The sequence below is a fragment of the Anabrus simplex genome, chromosome 2, assembly GCF_040414725.1.
Source record: "Anabrus simplex isolate iqAnaSimp1 chromosome 2, ASM4041472v1, whole genome shotgun sequence".
Taxonomy (NCBI): domain Eukaryota; kingdom Metazoa; phylum Arthropoda; class Insecta; order Orthoptera; family Tettigoniidae; genus Anabrus; species Anabrus simplex.
The window spans coordinates 1,027,976,324-1,027,997,681 of NC_090266.1; the positions used below are offsets into that span (position 1 = coordinate 1,027,976,324).

Genomic DNA, 21,358 nt, shown 5'->3' on the forward strand with positions numbered 1-21,358 from the left:
ATCTCTCTCTCTATCCCTCCCTCTCCACCGGGTTCAGGATCCGCGTTCAAGGACAAGGCCAAAGCGCTGCTGAAAATTCCCCGAGCCTGGGCCCGAATGCGGCCGATGGCAGACGAGTTTGCCGTCTAGGTCAGGCAAGGCTGCCTTTCAGTCGACGTTCGCCTGCACGCACTGGCGAGTGCTCTTCACTCGATGCGCTGCACCATGTGCGTGAAGGTCAGCTAATCAGTGAACGTGTGATTGGATCAGTGAGAGTTGGAGCTTACATGCGTTGAAAAAAATTATGAATGTATTAATTATTGACGAGTGTTTTTAATATAGAAAGGTTACTTGGTGATTATCATAACTGTTAATAATAATTAAAAAATTGTGACATTCTGTAAGTTAAGTACAATTATTGTCGGTATGAACAGTGAAGGACTCTGAAGTGTCTAATGTCATCAAAGGGGCCCCCACCCCTTCACCAGGATTATTACTCTGGGAAGTTTACCCCTAAGTTGCGAGGGTGTGTACGCACGCGCGCTAACAAAAACTCGCCCCTTTTACAACCTTAGAACAGTCGTTTCAATTTCCCTTTCGTTATTGTTGAACGCTGTACCAGTGGTGACCTTGCTGTCCTCATTACCATCAGCCAGCGAAAGTCAAGGCACTTTCTTACGCAACATCTTGAACCAGTGAGCCGTATATTTAAGATCAGAGTAAAGAAGTGACGTTCGAACCTCTTTCTAAAGTGTTTAATTGATTGCAACAATGCAACCAACATTATCTGTTGTGACAACGACGTCTTCTGAGATGTCATCAGCTGCTAAAGACTTTCGAATTCCTTCAGCACCTATCGTGTCTTCGTCAACGTGTTCGTCGTCCATGCGACCACCACCGCCACCCCCACCACCCAAAGCTCGCGACATGAAAGACCGTAGCCACCACGAGGAGCCGTCCAGCTCTATACCAGATCTTGGTGAGTTTCTGCACTTTTCTTTTCATTGTCATCCGCAATCAGTTCTATTGTTTAAATATGATCTAAAATGTACAAAATATTAGTTATACCTAGAGTGCCATTGATAATTTGACTGAGGGCATATATTCTCGCTGTGAGCAATGCATTAGAGAGCTGGCGACTGACAGTGAGTGGACTTACTGTTAAAAATAAAATCTGTTTAACTCCATAACTCAACATTTGGTATTTGTCAATATATGCAAGTAAAATGATTAAAGGTATAGTTAGGTGCTCTATTTTTATAACAATATATATTGACTAGTTCGTTTTGTGAGTAGAACGACCTTCTTCCACGTCGGTAGGCCGGACTCGAAACTCGGCGCGTTCACTCAACTCTGCCTGGAATGTCGTCCGTCCTGGCTTGCACCTCACTACAATTTTGCAGATATCTTCTTATCCCCCAATAACGTGTTGCACTACATTGAGTTTCCGTTTGATTCACAGTAACCGAGCCTTTTCAGTGGAATATTTTTGTGTAACCATTGAGCAGAAAATAGCAAAATAACTATCCGACGAATGTCCATACTAGAGGATATAACCATTGACGTTACATATCTATATTTCCAGAGAATTACTGTGTTGTGACATAGTAATTTGTACTATTACTGTTTCTATCACTGATGGTGCATGGCTTCTATTTCAACATTGTGTACATTAGGACTGTATGTTTCAAACGTCGCGCCTAAACGAGTGTCATGTCATAAAGCTTCGTTACCACATCCTTCCACAGGTGAACTTAATAAGGTATGTTTATGTTTAGTTGCTAAAACATATTACTTAATTCCTCTTCCTTAGCCGACACTTGTTTTGTGCTTGTGAAATACGTTGTGAAAACTCCTGGCGCGCCATCCTTCTAAGGAGGCACAGTTTTCTTATTTTAATAACAAGTGGAAATTGAATTTTTCATCAATTCTTAGTATCCAAACACGTTCTAGGCTATTTTGGGCCATCTGGACCTTAGGGGCCACTTGGACGTATGGGCCATATTTTTTTTATTTTGGGTCATTTGTACCTTCTGGACCAAATAGCTCTTATGCTAATTGGACATTTTAGGTCTTATGGCCCCTTAATTTTATAAGAACTACTTAACTTTTCACAGATCAGATAATTAACAATAGAAAAAATATACCATGGAAACTTGACCCTTCCCTCCTTAATGAACAATGATATTTACTGGTAGCTGTGGACAGATCACTCATATTTGTATCTGTTTAGGTGCCTCGAGACGAGAGGTCGATCTTTAAAGAACAGGAAACAATGTGTACAAGATATCAACAGAAAGACTGGTAACAGTGGTAGATTGTGTCAGGATGTAGAATTCAGTTTAACTAAATCATGTTGGGTTACTATTGGACATCACGTAGTCAGAAATAATTATTGGAGTGTTCGTCATCTCATGCTAGACAAACAGCTAGAGTAAAGCGAGCTGTAGAAAATGTTTCATGTCCTGCGACCTACAAGATGACGAAAAGTCTCCGAGCAGCTCCATCTCGCACTCATCATTCTCGTATTCTGGTTTTCCCAGTACTCATCTGATGATGTTTATGCGTTGTAACATCTTCCAACTTCCATTACCACTGCACAATAATGAACGTTTACCTTTCATTAGAGTACAAAATAATGGTCTCAACACCCGACTCATCTCACATTTTAGCCGATTTTTTTTCCTATCTAGAGGATTCACTGGCATTTATTTACGATTATGGAAAACTAATGTGAAACATAACTATCCAGAGTACACAAATAAGGACAGGAAATTGTATGTAGTTTAATAATATTGACAGGAAGACCCCTTCTTCGTAACAAAGTTCTTTAATTCACGATTTTCCAGGGGCACGTTTCTGATATCCTAGATTTTAAACCCAACGCTGATAATGAATTCAGTGACTGCTCCTTACCCCCTTTTTTTCTTTTCACAATTACTCCAATTATACGTCAGATATTAGTTCAAATCCCATGGCACTTATCCCAGTCCAATAATACGGTCTCATTCATATGCCGTGCGATTGCTACAGTCTCATTCACGAGGCTGATGGCTGAAGATGTCCCTAGTCACTATTATGAACTAGCAAGAGGGAAGTTCTCACTTTCAGACTGTGATTTTATTCGCGTCAATATATTTGCAATGCTTCCATCTTCTTGTTCATAGTTTTCTGATTCTTCGCCTTTTGTAGTTAGTGCAGTGCCCGCATCAGTTTCAAGGGTTGAGGCTGTTCCTAGCGACTGAAGCACATCAGTCTCAGGGGTTGAGGCTGGTGATAGCTAATGTTGTAACCACATCAGACTCAAGGTTTGAGGTCGGTTCTAGTGAATGTAGCAAAACGAACTTGATGATGATCCTTTTTCCGTGGGGCTCAACACCGAGATCATCGGCCCAAAATACAAAGTCAACCCTGCTTGTGTAGATGATATGCTTTTCGACCTACTTTTGGTATTGTCATGGAGGTCATTTTTCAACAGCCTTGTCTTATTGATACTCATTCTGCATCATTTAGCTTAAAGTCGTTTTCTTCTTTTATCACTTCTTGTTATATAAAAGTATCCCTACGTATTTGAATAGTTTAAGTCCGATGCCCTTGAAATAACAAGGCAATGTTTTATCTCGTCTGCAAGGCTAAGTTTTGTATCATAAATTATTGATGCCATGTAAGCTAATGGTTGAGTATTTTTGTTGCAAGGTCGGTGTGAAAATTATCATCTTATCATTGCGAATTCAAGGTGCAGCAAACTAGCCTCATTTCTTTTTGTCCTGTCTTGAGAAGGCAAAAAGCGCATCGGCCCTACCGTCGGACGCAAAAAGGAAACTGACAATTGCTTATGTCATTAATTAGGTCTGATGTAGCGATGTTGAGCAGTACATACATTTAGAATATCAGGTAGTTGAGGTATCATCCCCAACTTCTTGTCTTAATTCGAAACGAAGGTTATTCGCATGGTACTAACATTCCATTCACGCGTCTAAAAGAGATTATCAATTAGGACATTTATTATTATTATTATTATTATTATTATTATTATTATTATTATTATTATTATTATTAAGTGGCATTTCGAGGCACTAAATTTACGAACGAATGACTTTGTGAATATCGTGATATATTGAAAAAGTATTTGAACTTATTTGTATTCTGTGTCCCGCCATCGTCTTCTTGTATTATGATGACAACGTGGTGCATTCCTGCTATTAATTCGTTGTCGAATTCGTAACTGGCTTCCTGTTTGTAAAAGAACTGAAAAGGTGCATGTAAGCTTTCGTAGAACAATGTGATCTTTCTCTGGTGGTAGGGCTCCGACATTTAAAGTGTCAAACTGTTAGTTAAATATCACAAGTAGGCTACTGTACATTAAGTGCGGTAGGCCTATGTGAAGTTAGTCCCACACATCCACACTCCCTGATTAGTGACATTAAGCTGTAGCATTCGAGCAATAGTTGCCCCTCCATTCGCGCTCTTCCATCTGCTAAAGTTTTACAAAAATTGGCTTTACGTCGCACCGACACAGATAGATCTTATGGCGACGATGGGATAGAAAAGGGTTTGGAGTGAGAAGAAAGCGGTCGTGGTCTTAATCAAGGTACAGCTCCAGCATTTGCCTGGTGTGAAAATGGGAAACCACTGAAAAACATCTTTAGGGCTGCCGACGGTGGTGTTCCAACCCACTATCTCCCATAGGCAAGCTGACAGCTATGTGATTCAAACCGCGCAGCCGTTGGTTCGGTCCATCTATTATATAATAACTGATGTTCCCACCGTGCTAGATAATTCAAGTTGCTTGGAAATACTACATATCGAATCAGTTACCTGTGCATTCTTGAAAGTCTTCAGGGCTGATGACGGTGGGGTTCGACCTCCTCCACTCCTCGCATCTCCCGATCATCATCATCATCATCATCATCATCATCATCTGAGGCCGGCTACTGGAGGTTTGAAAGGAGAATACCTTCCAAAAGTTACACCTAGTAAGCGGAACTATTGAGGAATGGTCGTGCATCTTTACTGCGAAAATGTTGTCAAGGTGCATCAGTAAGGAAGCTGTAACTTAGAAGTGGATCTATGTCCAACATACCAGTACCCTACCAATAAACAAAGGCAATAATGATAATAATATATTTTAAATATTTTAGTACCGATGACAGTGGCTTCGATCTCCTCTGAGGTCGGTGATATTTAAGGGTGTTTAAATGTGTCAACTCCGTGTCGTCGGATATTGAAGTTGCTCGCCTTCTGAGCCGAAACTGGCGGGTTCCATCGCGGCTCAGTCTGTCGTTATTTTGAAAGTGTTTAAATACGTTAGCCTCGTGTCCGTAGATTTACTGCCACGTAACGGAAGTCTTACACGGCAAAATTCTGGCAGCTTGGTGTCTCCGTAAACCGTGAAAGGGTTGATAGGACGTAAAACCAATAACATTATTATTATTATTATTATTATTATTATTATTATTATTATTATTATTATTATTATTATTATTATTATTATTATACCGCTTTTCCCACCTCTGTGGGGTCGCGGGTGCGAACTGTGTCGCACATGTCGATTTAGCCTTGTTTCGCGGCCAGGTGACTTTCCTGACATCAACATTATGTGGAGGGATGTAATCACTATTGCGTGTTTCTGTGTTGTCTAAAGATGAAGAGGAAAGTGGGAAAAAGCACAAACACCCAGACGCGATTACATTTCCCGAACCGACCGGGAATCAAAACCGGGACCCTCTGAACCAAAGGCCTCAACGCTGGCCATTCAGCCAAGGTGTTATTATTATTATTATTATTATTATTATTATTATTATCATCCTATGTACCGACTGGAGTGGCCGCACACGTTAGCGCACTACGACTATGGAGCCAAGCTCTGCATTCAGGAGTGGAGTGAGTTCGAACCTCACCATCGGCTGTCCTGAGTATGGTTTCCTGTGGTTGGCGTCAGGAAGGGCTCCGGCCGTACAAACGTGCCATATAATTTCATTTCATCACGTCCCCGACATCCTATCAGGGAACGGAACTAAGTCGTAGACTTGCATAAAATTATTATAATTTATCATTAGGCCTATTCCATGTCGTCGGCTTCCAGCAAGTTAGAAAGCTCATGCGTTAAAAATATCTGACACCCTGGGATCCCTCAAAATATATGACAATATTAAAGGGTTCTTAAACAAATAACATTAAATACATTTCATATTAATAATAATAATAATAATAATAATAATAATAATAATAATAATAATAATAATAATAATAATAATAATAATAATAATAATAGCATTTTAACTGCTGATTATCTTAAGACCGAGCTTGATAGCTGCAGTCGCTTAAGTGCGGCTAGTATCCAGTAATCGGGAGATAGTGGGTTCGAGCCCCACTGTCGGCAACCCTGAAGATGGTTTTCCGTGGTTTCCCATTTTCACACCAGGCAAATGCCGGGGCTATACCTTAATTAAGGCTACGGCCGCTTCCTTCCAATTCCTAGGCCTTTCCTATCCCATTGTCGCCGTAAGACATACCTGTGTCGGTGCGACGTAAAGCAAATAGCAAAAAAAAAAAAAAAAAAAAAAAAACTATCTTAAGAAACTCTGAGTGCAGGAATTTTCTCATGAGCGAGTTTCTTTAACATGCCAGTAAATCTGCGGACATAGGTCTCTTTCTGTAGGTTTATCAATGTGATTTGCCTACTGATGGTGTGGGGATTTGAACCCGTAACACTGAACACAAGCACTACACGTGTGATCATTTTTGCTAGTTGCTTTGCGTCGCACCGACACAGATAGGTCTTATGGCGACGATGGGACAGGGAAGGGCTAGGAGTGGGAAGGAAGCGACCGTGGCCTTAATTAAGGCACAGCCCCAGCATTTGCCTGGTGTGAAAATGGGAAACCACGGAAAACCATTTTCAGGGTTGCCGACAGTGGGGCTCGAACCCACTATCTCCCGAATACTGGATACTGGCCGCACTTAAGTGACTGCAGCTATCGAGCTCGGTACGTCTGATCATTACTAAGTACATTAGCATTCTCACATACTTGTAGGACCCTCACATACTTCAGAATGTGAAATTAATATGTGTGGAACTTTTTTTTCTGTCTGTTTAACGTCGCTCTAACATCTTTCGGTTTTCGGCTACGGTGCCGGGGATGTGCTAGTGCTGGAACGGTAGCAACCATTTGCCTTAATTAAGGGTATCTGCTTGGCGTAAAATTGGAAAACCATGGAGAACTGTCTGCATTGAGACTCGGATCGATCATCTCCCGAACGCAAGTCACACGATCGTTAGCGTGTACCAAACTCGTCTCTCCTTCTTATTCTTCCTGGCCTTGGGGTCGATACTGTATGTAGATTAAGCCTAGTTTTACAGCCGGATATGTTTCCCGATGCCAACCCTGTGTGGGGAGATATATTCACTATTGTGGGTTCTGTGTTGGTTTGTAGTGAGATATCATGTGTTTAAATGAAGATGTGTATTAGAACGAACACAAATGCCGAGCCCCCTGAGCTGGAGGAATTAATCACACGAGGTTAAAATCTGCGGCCCGACTGGGAATCGAACGCAGATCCCCCTGAGAAAAAGGCACTACGTGACCGTTCGGCCAAGGAGCCGGACCGTGTATGAGACTCGCTCTATATTTAACTATTATGAACTTTTCAACCCGTTTGACTTGCAAAAAGCATTGTTATAATCCTTGTGAGAATTGCTAGCTAGGCTAGTTCGGCAATTGATGATTATGAGACTGAATCTTAAAGTTTCCCTGAAAATAAAAACCTCTTAGCTCAGTCCGGTGGTATTTGAAAGTGCTCAAATACGTCAGCCTCGTGTCGCTAGATTTACTGGCATGTAAAAAACTCCTGCGGTACATAATTCCGGCACCTAGGCGTCTCCGAAAACTGTCAAATGTAGTTAGCATTATTATCATCATTATTTTTTCTTTCTTTCTTTCCTTCTTAAACCGTTTACCCTCCAGGGTTGGTTTTCCTTTGGATTGAGCGAGGAATTCCACCTCTACCGCCTCAAGGACAGTGTCCTGGAGCGTGCGACTTTGGGTCGTGGGATACAACTGGGGAGGAGGACCAGTACCTCGCCCAGGTGGCCTCACCTGCTATGCTGAACAGGGCCCTTGTGGAGGGTGGGAGGATTGGAAGGGATAGATATGGAAGTGGCCGTGGCCTTAAGTAGGTAGCATCCTTGCATTTGCCTGAAGGAGAAGTGGGAACCACAGAAAACCACTTCAAGGCTGGCTGAGGAGGGAATCGAACCCCTCTCTACTCTGTTTACCTCCCGAGGCAGATTGGACCCCGTTCCAGCCCTCGTACCACTATTCAAATATCGTGGCAGAGCCGAGAATCGAGTCCGGGCCTCCCGGGGTGGCAGCTAATCACGCTAACCACTACACCACAGGGGCGGACACTATTCGTGGCCATCAGTTCAACTGATGCGAAAGTAATTTGTTAGTGTAATTTTGCAACAGCGTTCAAAGCCTATTCTTCATGATTGACTTACTGTAAATCAGAATTCGTGGTAACTGCTAAAATGATTAATGAGTTCCTGATTGTAACCCATAAACACACGACCACCACCTGCCACACCACCTGCTACTAACACAACTTATAATTTTTGTAAGAGTGGAAACTGGAATCACCAAGCGAGTTGGCCGTGCTGTTGACAGCTTTCATTTGGGAGATAGCGAGTTCGAACCCCACTGTCGGCAGCCCTGAAGACGGTTTTCCGTGGTTTCCTATTTTCAAACCAGGCAAATGCCGGAGCTGTACCTTACTTTAGCCCGCGGCCGCTTCCTTCCCCGTCCTAGACATTTCCTATACCATCGTCGCCATATGACCTATCTGTGTCGGTGCGACGTAAACCAGAGCAGGATTAAAATCGTTGCACCGAGCTCGGTAGCTACAGTCGCTGAAGTGCGGCCAGTATCCAGTATTCGGGAGATAGTGGGTTCGAGCCCCACTGCCGGCAGCCCTGAGGATGGTTCTCCGTGGTTTCCCATTTTCACACCAGACAAATGCTGGGGCTGTACATTAATTAAAGCCACGACCACTTCCTTCCCACGCCTAGCCCTTTCCTGTTTCATCGTCGCCATAAGACCTATGTGTGTCGGTGCGACGTAAAGCAACTTGTAAAAAAATATCGCTGCAGGAGCTGAAAGTCGAACCTGGGGGTTCGTGGTAAAAGGTAGAAAGACTGCTCGAAGGATACAAGGGGAACAATAACTGTCAGATAGGTGTTGTCGTCGTGCCACGACAATGTAACCATGTGATACTTAGCGAACACTTCGTTTGGGATGTTCTTTCTTCCAGAATGCATTAACACACGCGCCAGTTTCCCCTGCCTGTGACGAAACTCGAGTCGACTCTTTATTATCGAGCGATAACATTCTGAGGGAGGAAATAACAGGACGGATAGCTTCCACTCTTACCTTCAACAGTCTGAATTCATTAGTTGGTCAGATTCTTTCCAGCTAACTGTACGTGATCTTCACTTCACGTACTGACCGCGCGTTACGATGCTAAACTACGTGGATCCGATTCATTATCATATGGGTAAGTTGTTGCTTAGAAATTATCACTCGTCGCTGTCGTATGAAATTGCTGCTATTATTATACTCTCACACTACTGTAACAGGAATTTTATTCGTTTGCGTGGGTTTTTAATTGTAACCCACCGGGCGAGTTGGCCGTGCTGTTAGGGGCGCGTGGCTATGTGCTTGCATCCGGGAGATAGTGGGTTCGAATCCCACTGTCGCCAGCCATGAAGATGGTTTTCCGTAGTTTCCCATTTTCACACCAGGTAAATGCTGGGGCTGTACCTTAATTAAGGCCACGGCCACTTCCTTTCAACTCCTAGGCCTTCCCTATCCCATCGTCATCATAAGACCTATCTGTGTCGATGCGACGTAAAGCCGCTAGCAAAAAAAAAAAAAAAAAAGTTGTAACCCATAAACAAACGACCACGACCTGCAGCTAACGCAACTTATAATGTTTGTAACAGTGGAAGCTAGTGTTACCGAGAGTTGGCCGTGCGGTTATGGGCGCGCAGCTGCGAACTTGCGTTCGGGAAATGGTGCGTTGGAACTCCACTGCTGGCAGCCCTGGAGATGTTTTTGCACGGTTTCGCATTTTTACACTAGGCTAGGGCAGTACCTTAATCAAGGGCACGGACGCTTCCTTTCTACTCCCAGCCCTTTTCTATCCCATCGTCACCATAAGACCTGTCTGTGTATTTTATTCATCAATAAGATACCTTACTTCTTTTTAAGGGCCGATGACCTTCGATGTTAGGCCCCTTAAAACAACAAGCATCATCATCATCATCATCATCACTTCTTTTAAATTATTCGGCGACGGAAGGATGGGAAAGGGCTGGGATCGGGAAGGTAGCGTCTCAGAAGGTTGCACGGGTTCATTCCCGGCTCATTCTGGTAGTATTTGAAGGTGTTGACGTACGCTGTTAAATTACAACACTTCCACATCTCCAAAAATCGTAACAGAAGTTTGCGGGACTAATGGTAAGGGTAAGAGTGTATTCTGCCCGAAGGCAGGTCTGAACCTCCGCAGAGGTGTGCCTGAGCCGGAGTTTACGTACGGTAGGGCGGCGAGTTCCTTTCCGCTCCTCCATTCCCTCATTCGCTACCAATAGCGCGTGGAAACCCACTCAAATCTTGACCACGCCCAATGTTGCTTAACTTCTGAGATCTCGCGGAATCCGGTATTTCAACATGGCTACGGCCGTTGGCTGCGGGACTTAGATTTATTGTTATTATTAGGTCTATTATTAGTAGTACCGGTAGTACTAGTAAGCAGATTCTTTTTTATAGTTTTGTGTAGAGGTCAGGTGAAAGTGAGACTAGGGGACACTGAGTTGTCTGTTTATCGCCCTACTGCTGTGAGTTCGCTCTTAACTGATGAGTCAGCCGTGCAGATTACCAAGACCTCTTCGGACCTTGATAACGGACAGTGTGAGTGTAGACGTAAATGTTTCCCTTGGTGCAGTGAGAATAAACTGTTTCAGTTAAACAGTATGTCCGATATTTTTCTTTATATTTGACAGTCTAACTCATCTTCTATAACACTGCTTCGTAGTTGGGCTTAATACATAATAATGCTACGAACTGTCTTCAGCCCGGATCCTCAGAATATCACCACCTAATGTTATGCAGTTACAGGAAAATCACAAAAACCGATGGCGGTGCCATAATAAGTCGTACATGAGGTAGTTTGGCATTGCTTTCCTCACTGGACCAGAAAATGCTATTGCAGCATGACCGACACTTTCATAACCCTCAGGTGCACTAATCGTGCTCCCGTGGCTGACGTAGTGCTCCAGATGTCACTACTCAACACCAACCATACTGTCAGAGACATGAGACTGTGATAGTGGAAGCTACTCTTTGCTCCTGCCTGTGCCAAGAGGTAACAGAAAAAATACTGCATCCGTCAGGAAATAGTAACAGGCAGGAGGGCTACGAACACCAAGTTCAATTATTCGATCCCGGGTCATAGCAACTTTCAGCTCTCCTCCTCCTCCTCCCACTCCTCCTCCCTCTCCACCTCCACCTCCACCACCACCTCCCCACAACCTCACTCGTCTGAACCACTCCGCCCGGCAGGTTGAAAAGACTGTGAATGAGCAGACCGTTAACGTTGACACAGATTGCCGCTACTGTATATAGATTATGTCCTATCGAAAGTGAAATATTTCTCAAATCGTAATTAAAGAGTTTAGACTATGTGAGATATCTTACGTCCTTGCTATGCACGTCCGGGTAGCGAATTCGCGGTCGTGTGCCCTTGTGGCTTTATTTTTAAAAGCCGCCAAGGTAAAGTCTTATCAACGTTTGTCCTAGCCGCTTCCTGGTTTCTAGGTCGTTCGGATTTCCTTCCTTGTGAGTAGCCTACTGCTAACACCTCTCTGCTTTAGTGAATGGCGTTTCTAATTCGCATCCACGATATCCAGAGTTCGATCCACTTTCGCATATAAAATTAATAGTCAAAATGAGCATGTTTGAAAAATACTAGATTTCGTAACCTCTCCAGATGTAAAGAAAATTGTATGAAAATCCTTACGCGAAGGCCTGAATTATAAATATAATTTAAAATTTCTGAACAACTAACTGTATAAATCTTGTTTCGGAAGATAATTTTAATTAATTTTCATACCGTATTATTGACTTCTGAGACTTTGGGTCGGGGGGATACAACTGGGAAGGTGGACCAGTAAATCACCCAAGTGGCGTCACCTGCTTTGCTGAACAGGTGCCTTGTGGGGGATGGGAAGCCTGGAAGGGTTAGAAGGAAGCGGCCGTGGCCTTAAGTTAGGTACCATTCCGGAATTTGCGTGGAGGAGGAGTAGGAAACCACGGAAAACCACTTCGAGGATGGCTGAGGTGGGAATCGAACCCCCTTCTAATCGGTTGTCCTCCCGAGGCTGAGTGGACCCCGTTCTAGCTTTGGTATCACTTTTCAAATTTCGTGGCAGAAACGCGAATCGAACCCACGCCTGCGGGAGTGGCAGCTAATCACACTAACCACTATACCACAGAGGCGGGAATTGTTCAGTTACAACTCTATTTATATTATAATAACAACATTGTTTCGAAACGACAAAGGCTACAGCGGAAACTAAATATTTACTTACGTATATAAATTGCATGTGTAAATCTCTTTATGTTATTTTGTGTATACTAAAATTATAATAATAAAAAAGGAACATGTTTTTGTATACCTTACTGCCTGCTGTAATTGTAATAACAATTGATTTCTTGCTTTGCAGACCTCTGTATGTTATAAATGTGGATCAGGTTATAAAAAAAACCAACCACCTTCAAAGGTATATATAAAACTGAAAAACTGTGCTGTATTTTCACTCCAGTTCATGATAATGGACGGTCACAACGCAGTCCTGGAAACACAATTGTTTCTCGATCCCAATAACTCACAATCTGACTGAACATTCTGGAAATAACGAGTGTATACTTGCTTGGAAGTTGATTTCCAGTACATTTTGAATCACTTCTTTACAGGGTGTCCAGAAATTACGTATCGATTTTCTTAAAATAGTGACGGATGTTTTGATGTTCATAATGATAGAGGTTTATCACATGTTACGTTCAACATGAGCACCATTCGTATCGCGACGCACCTTCCATCCGTTGACTGCGGTTATGTACTTTCTGGAGCATTCGTGATGTTATAGCTGCAGCAGCTTGTCGAATTCGATCTCGGTGCTCCGCCAATGTGGTAATGCGTTGGTGGAAGACACGTCCGTTGATAAACCCCCACACAAAGGAGTCCTTTGGTGTTTGCTGAAGAAAACGCGTCGCCCAGCTCATGGGTACTGCACGCCCAATCCTTCTTCCGAGAAACACGTCATTCAGAAATGTACGGACTTTTAGGGCATAGTGGCATGGTGCCCAGTCCTGCTGGAAGTAGACGGTGTTCACACGTTCATCCTGGACAAGCTGGTACCCCATTAATGGCTTTTTCGGCGAAAAGGAACGGGCCGTAAATTTTCCAGTAGATGTCCTAATGGCTCCAATTGTCATCAGATGTTGATAGACGGTCTTGCCCAGGCTCATTCTTAACGGTCCCAGTGCGATTGAACTTGATTACCAACAGTTTAATTGTTTTGTCTGTATGTCCAGGTTTATGGTAATGGTGATCAAATTTCTTCCGAATCTCACCATAAGATGACCCTTGCAACCTCCACGTTGGAATGGCTACCCTCTCTCCCACATGTACGTTCAGGTATCTGTAAAGGCAGAACACATGGTGAAGTGTAGTCATGAACCCAATGCCCTGATTCCAGCAGCAACTACAAAGTTTACAGTTACAATACACCTGCAATGCACTGACATACGAATTACTCCTTCATCCCCGTTTCTACAAAATAGATGCTTAATCTCTGGACACGCTGTATTTGTATGTGGTAAAAAACCAACAGAAGCTGCCCAAGATATGTTGCTTATTTCTTTGTTTTCTACTTACCCTTAAATATGAATCTGAGGCGTATGACGTATAAAATGTTTTGTTGTGTACTCATCTTGGTCGGTTCCATGGGATCGCAAGCTGGAATTTTGGTCATTTTAAAGATCCCACGAATTCTTCACCCCTAGTAATTTCAGCACTCCACCCAACAGCCCAAGATAATCATGTTGCATATTCGGTAATCGCATGGGGCTGACGACTCGATGTTTTCTTCCAGCATCAACTGAAATGTACATGTGGCGTATTAATTCCTCTTCAACTACGCTTCATCGTATGTGTATTATTGTATATTGCATATGAATGGCTCTTATAGCTGCTGATTCAGTCTGGTTGCTATGGATAGGCCTATGTTTAACTAACCGTCGTGTACACTGTGTGGAAGAAACCTCTCTGACGAAAATAGATGTTGTGTTAGAGAACCTAACTATAAGCAATTAATTGGGCTTATCATTGGAGTGGGGCCGGTGGGGGAAGTGATTCGAGACGACGCTGGTGTAGTGGGCTCTCATTCCGAGTGTCCCGAGCACGAACGCCTACGATTTCTGAAGTGGTTCACAATTGCACTAGCTCGCAGTGGCAGAAATGGATCCGGCTAATTCATAAACTGAGCCTGAAATATGGGCAGCTGGCCTTTGGTTCAAGGGGCACCGGATTCGATTCCCGGACTGGTCAGAGATTTTAACCTTGTACAGTAACATTAGGATTGTGTATGAGTTCATTTCATCATGCTCATTAACCAGTGTATAAAGGAAAATACAAAATAGTGGCTGGCTGCATGGTCGAATAAGACCGAACGCCAAAAGATGAATATGTAGGTATATCTGCAGGGCTTTAGTTGGAAAATATGAACTAATCGGTATTTACCTAACGTTTTCGTATTTTCCACATTTATTCAAAAGGATGAGGTTTTGTTGCTATTGTCCTTTTCCTGGAATTGATGTCTTCTGCAGAACATATTCCAGATGACAACAAAGTCTTCAAATACCGTGATGGATCAAAGTGTTGGTGCGTGGGACCCGTAAGATTAACAAGTATTAAGTCTGCCAAACTTCTGTAGAATAAATTTTGCTGTTGTAAGTTATTGAAACAGATTTAAATTCAAGTGATTTAACCGAGTTTCTAGCCATTTTGGTAAATATATATCGTCTCTGTTCTTCCAAAACGGCGAATGTGACAATGCTCTTCCTATCCATTATTTCCCCTAAGACTGGTCACACCTCCCAGCCACATATTGATAATCATTCTATCAGAACAATTCGCGTTGAGTTCATTTTCCTAAGCGCGCGTGTAAAGGAAAATGAACCTTAAATTCATCACACTCTAGGAGTGGGTAAATGTCATGCAAACATTCATTCTGTATGGTACAGTAAAGTTCATTTTCCTTTACACACGCGCATAGGAAAATGAACTATGGCTGGAAGGCGTGACCAGTCTTAAGGGAAATAATGGATAGGAAGAGCATTGTAACATTCGCCCTTTTGGCAAACCAGGGATGATATTATCAATAGGTTATTCATGAGCACTCAAGGGTAGACCACTTTCTGACATATATGGAAACTTCTTAGCAATAACTACCGATACTGAGTACCGGTGAGTACCAGCCTAATTAAACCCCTGAACATGGGGTGAAAGAGGAATTGAGATAAAGTATCGTTCATCATTGTTACTTGTGGAATTCGTAAAAGGCCGGGAAAGAACCACATTTCTAATCGAAAATCGGTATTGCCTCCTTTCGTGTCAACATGAACATTCGGGACATGAAGTGAAAGACAATAAGGTAAAGGTTCGATCGCTCAAAATATGAGGCTGAAATCGAAAGCTTATCTGGACTTCACAAATGTAAAGCTACCGGAGTTAAACGTGAACAAGAGCTGACCAAGGGGATTAGAGAGATTCAGCTGGGGCCCCTGTGGCCAACACGTCATACCTCACAACATATAGGCCGCGTGAAGAAGCTCAGACAGGAGCCTGAAACGAGATTTGTATGATTTTGGCCTTCGGTCTTTCCCTGCCATTCAGCCAAACTCTATTTTTGTTTTTGTAATGTTGATGAAATTCACCTTTAGCTTAGTTACTGCGATTGAACAAGACAGGGTGGGATGGACCTCTATTAAGACGAACACAAGCATCCACCCGCAGACGAGAGGAATTAGACTTGTCTGAACTAGACCGAAATGCCTACCATTCATCCAAGGAGCCGGATTCGGGCACAAGTTAGGCTCAGCTGAGATCCCGTGAATATCACAAGTCCCTGCTTTGCTTGAATACAGCATAGCCATGGCTGCAATATTTCCTAGAATGTGTACTCATGAGAAAGTTCTTACCCTCAGATAAATAAAATAAAAACTTCCCAGAAGTCGCGTATCAAAACCACAATCACATTTTTACTTCCTTATAGTTCTGATTAATACTGAACCACTCCTTGTTCTTTGCCCAGATACGTTTAGAGAGTAAATCTCTCGTTTAATCTCATTATTCCCATTCTGGAGCCCTTATCTGTTTACAATATTGTTCCACTATCGCCATGATTCATGATCTACTGAAATTTTATATTAAGATTGCATTTGTTTGACAGCCGGGAGGAGCTGACTGTACCTACATCTTCAGTCACTCGGACAACTGTGAGTCGTGCATGTTACAAGACGATTTGCAGGTTATGAGTTATATGATATATTTTATGAGTTCGTACATGACGTCTTCGTAGCAGTAACAAGAGTGTAGCTCCACAATCATTTTTGTTGGGACCGAGCGAGTTAACTTAGGTCGTGCTTTCGAGAGATGGAGGGTTCGAACCCCATCATCGGCAGCCCAATTTTCAGGTTAGGAGTTATATGATATATTTTGAGTTCCTACATGACGCCTTCATAGCAGTAACGAGAGTGTAGTTTAACAGTCATTTTTGTTGGGACGGTGGGAGTTAACCTCGTGGTACAGGTCGTGCTTTCGGGAGATAGTGGGTTCGAACCCCAGCATCGGCTGCCCAGAAAATGGTTTTCCGTGGTTTCCTATTTTAATACGAGGTAAAAACCAGGGCTCTACCTTAATTAAAGTCACGACCGCTCTCATTCTCACCGTCGCCAAAAACCTGTCTGTTAGTGCGACTTTAAGCCACCAGCAATAACAATACAACAGTTTTCTTGAAAATATGCGTAGAGTACGTTTTTTTGTGACAGTCAAGACGAATATGTAAGTGATATTCTTATTTACAATCATGTAATTATCCGACTTTCATTGCATTATTTTTAGAAAACTTTCGTTTATTCCTAGTATTAACTGCCAAGGGTTTAATATTATTATTGATAACCTGTTAGATAGACTTAACCATTTATAACGTGTTCATAATTATTACTACTGTTACTATTTATTCCGATAGATAACTATTATTTGCCTTAATAATTTTCAAAATGCACAAATATATAAGCGAATGTCCGCCTCTGTGGTATAGTGGTCAGTGTGATTAGCTGCCACATCCGGAGGCCCGGGTTCGATTCCCGGCTCTGCCACGAAATTTGAAAAGTGGTACGAGGGCTGTAACGGGCTTCACTCAGCCTCGGGAGCTCAACTAAATAAAGGGGGTTCGATTCCCAGGTCAGCCATTCTCGAAGTGGTTTTCCGTGGTTTCGCACTGCTCCTCCAAGCAATTGCTGGGATGGTACCTAACTTAAGGCCACGGCCTCTTTCTTCCCTCTTCCTTGTCTATCCCTTCCAATCTTCCCTTCCCCTCACAAGGCCCCTGTTCAACATAGCAAGTAAGGGCGCCTTGACGATGTACTGATCCTCCTGCCCAGTTGTATCCCAGACCGAGAGTCTCACGCTCGCGAATACTGCCCTTGAGGTGGTAGAGGTGGGATCCCTCGCTCAGACCGAGATAAAAACTAACCCTGGAGGTTAAACGGATTAGAAAAGAAAGAAAGAAAGAAACAAACAAACAAACAAACAAACAAACAAACAAAGAAAATATAAACGAAATCTGTAAGGAATAAATAGGCTTATTTTTGTACTCTGAATTTGTACTTAAGAATGGTTTATAGTAATTGTCCGACTCGTTGGCTGAATGGTCAGCATACTGGCCCGGAGGGTCTCGGGTTCGATTCCCGACCGTGTCGGGGATTTTAATCGCTCCTGATTAATTCTTATGGCTCGGGGACTGGGTGTTTGTGTCCGTCCCAATACTCTCCTCTTCATATTCAGACAACACACTACACTACCAACCACCAGAGAAACACGCAATAGTGATTACCACGATTACGTCCCTCCATACAGGGTTGGCGTCAGGGAGGGTATCCGGCCGTATAAGAGGGCCAAATCCACATGTGCTATGTAGTTCGCACCCGCGACCCCACAGGTGTGAGAAAAAGTTGTAGGAGAATAATACGAAGAATGGTTTATAGTAAGTATGACTCAGCAGAGTACACTCATATGCTCTAAGGCTGTTGATAACACCACCGTTGTTGCTTTTGACTAAATACCTCTAGGTCCTCTGAAAAAGGAATATATTCTACAGTACGTTAACGAATAATTGGTAGAGCTTGAACAGTTGAGACCGTTTCTGTTATTGTTATGTTTTGTATGTGACATACTGTGTGTTTTAAAATGAAATAATTCTCAAGGGAGAATGCTTATTATCTCGAGACAGTTCTACCTCACAGCACATTACACGTTTAGGTACATGATAAGCATAGACACGCCCAGATACACGCTGTCAAAGTGTGCGCAAATGTGTCAATACTAAATGTAAGGTCAATACCCGATAAGCTTCGTATAAGAATTAGGTTACATCTTAGGAGTCTTTCGGACACCTGCGTGGTGGCTCATTTTCTGTACTCAAGGTTGCATGTTTGAATCTTGGCGCAGTCATTTGGCTTTTAAGAATTCATTAATGTGCGGGATCCGTGCATGTAACTATGACCGAGCGAACTGGCTGCGTGGTACATACAAACCGTGTGGCTATTAGCTCACATCGGCAGCCCTGAAAATGGTTTTCAAGGGTTTACCATGTTCACACATCCAAATGCTTGGGGCTGTACATCAATAAATTCCACGGCCACCTCCTTCCCAGTCGTAACTTTTTCCTCTTTCATAATCACCGAAAGCATATCTGAGTTAACGAGACGTTAAACCACTAACAAACAAAAAAATGTAAAAAGGTGTAGCTATGTTGACACATGAAAGAACCTTGTTTGCTGCAATATTGTGATTCTCCAGCGTCTCGTCTGATAGCAAATGAAGGATCGTAAAATAATAATAATAATAATAATAATAATAATAATAATAATAATAATAATAATAATAATTTAAGCCGTGTCTAGTTAATTCCTCTTATTTGGAGACTAGTTGATTTGGTTCGTCTAAACACACATATCTTCATTAATCTACAACATAATGCACTACCAACCCAGAAACACGTGGCAGTGTTGGTGTCAGGAACGACATTCAACCGTAAATATAGTCCAGGTCCACATGTGAAGACAGACCGCACCCATGACCCCATCAGGATATGATAAAAACAGTAGATGATGAATTATTATTATTATTATTATTATTATTATTATTATTATTATTATTATTATTATTATTATTATGCCATATTCAATCATCACATCTACTGAGGCTCAATAAATACAGATGCTCTCCAAGAATGGAGGACGGAGATAAGATCTCTGCAGTGTAATTAAAACTAAAATGCGGAGGGTCTTTCCTTTATTCCTCTGCTCGGCTGTGCATCATAATATTCAAAGTTGTGGGATGGAATCAACCCACAGTCCGTAAGTATTTAAGAGTTGTGGAATGTGAAAAAAACGTTAAAATAAAATTTCTTTCAGAACTTAATTCCGCTACTCCGACATATCTCATAAACATTGATTTATTCCATTCATCGTATAGTCGCCTTCAAGTCAAGATCCGTCCAACTTTCGAGTGCCGGTGGACATTGGCTTACATCCTAATCTAACAAGGGAACTCTCTGGGTTGAAACAGAGCGATTGCAATGAAACTTGGTAGGATGATCAATGAAGACATCAGAACATCGCTGCTCTCTGCCGTTGTTACATAGGTTGTCCACAGCACGACAAAATGAGCTATCCTGTACAGGAATTCGGTAGTTTCCACGTTTGTGCTAATAGTTATATACAGTTGACCAAGATTGCATATTACGTAATAGTTTAGCTTCTATTATAAATGTTACAGAAGTATTAAAAACCAAGTATTTTAATATATTGATATTGCACTCATATTCAAATACGTATATGTACGGTAGTACTTGTTAACACAATAGGCTTGTAGAGCATGGAATTCTGTTCGTTTAGACAAAATCACATTTTCGGTACAAACTGTTTCATGTAACTTTGAAACAGAACTATCGGTATATTTCTACCGCGTATACGCAATATCATTCTACGTCATCATCGCCTAACTGTCTGGCTCCATGGCCGACCAGTTACCGTCTTTGGCACCCCGGGTTCGATTCCCGGCTGGGTCAAGGGATTGTAATCTTAAACTCATAATTGCATTACATAAACACGAGATGTCCTCCTTCATCGGAGGGTCTACCTTACAAGGGCTGCACAGGCTAGTAATAGCCACTCATATTATTATTATTATTATTATTATTATTATTATTATTATTATTGTTATTATTATTCCCGTCTGAATAGTTCAGGAGGTAGAGCGCTAGACTTCTGAACTCAAGTTGGCGGGTTCGATCCCGGCTCAACCGGTATTATTTGAAGGTGCTCAAATACGTCGCCCTCGTGTTGGCAGATTTACTAGTACGTTAAGGAACTCCTGAGAGTCTCCATTTCGACACTTTGGTCTCTACGAAAACCCTAAAACTAGTTAGTGGGACGTAAAAACAATATTATTATTGTTTTCATCATCATCATTATCAGATAACTGGCCCGAGCCGCCAAACTACTTTTCAGAAATTAATTATAACACTACCATAGATCTTACGGTAAAATTGTTATTACCAATACATTTAGAATATATTAATGTATCATTCTTCCAAGTTTCATTAAAATCTGTCTGGTCTAACCGAAACAGAAAGCCTCAGAGCGACGCTTTTAGTTTCTCAGGTCCCACGTTGGGGATACTGGCCCAGTATTGGTCACACTCCCCTCCACAACCTGCAGGCCGATGCTCGGTCCGAGAGCCAAAACCACAGTCAGGTTCCCGTCCCACAGTCGTACCTTCACTAGGATCACAACCAGTTGGCAGGTCACATAAAGACCTCAGACCATTTGGCCGGCTGTCCTTTATTGTATAAATAAAGATCACGTTTTAGTAAGAACAAGTCATGTAATACAATGCAATCCGTCCTACCTGCTCACCAAACCCTTCGTCCCTCGAATCTGTCTCATAACGTTTTCGTCGCTGGCCATTG

The 21,358-nt window shown here is 42.3% G+C and overlaps 1 protein-coding gene across 1 annotated transcript in view; it reads left to right on the forward strand.

Moving 5' to 3' along the window:
• The first annotated feature begins 750 nt into the window (after positions 1-750).
• LOC136864654 (nuclear hormone receptor E75) overlaps positions 751-21,358 on the forward strand; it is a 277,570-nt gene continuing 256,962 nt past the window's right edge. Inside the window, exon 1 of the mRNA XM_067141934.2 lies at positions 751-958. Coding sequence (XP_066998035.1) covers positions 751-958 — 208 coding nt within the window. The remainder of the gene's footprint in view (positions 959-21,358) is intronic.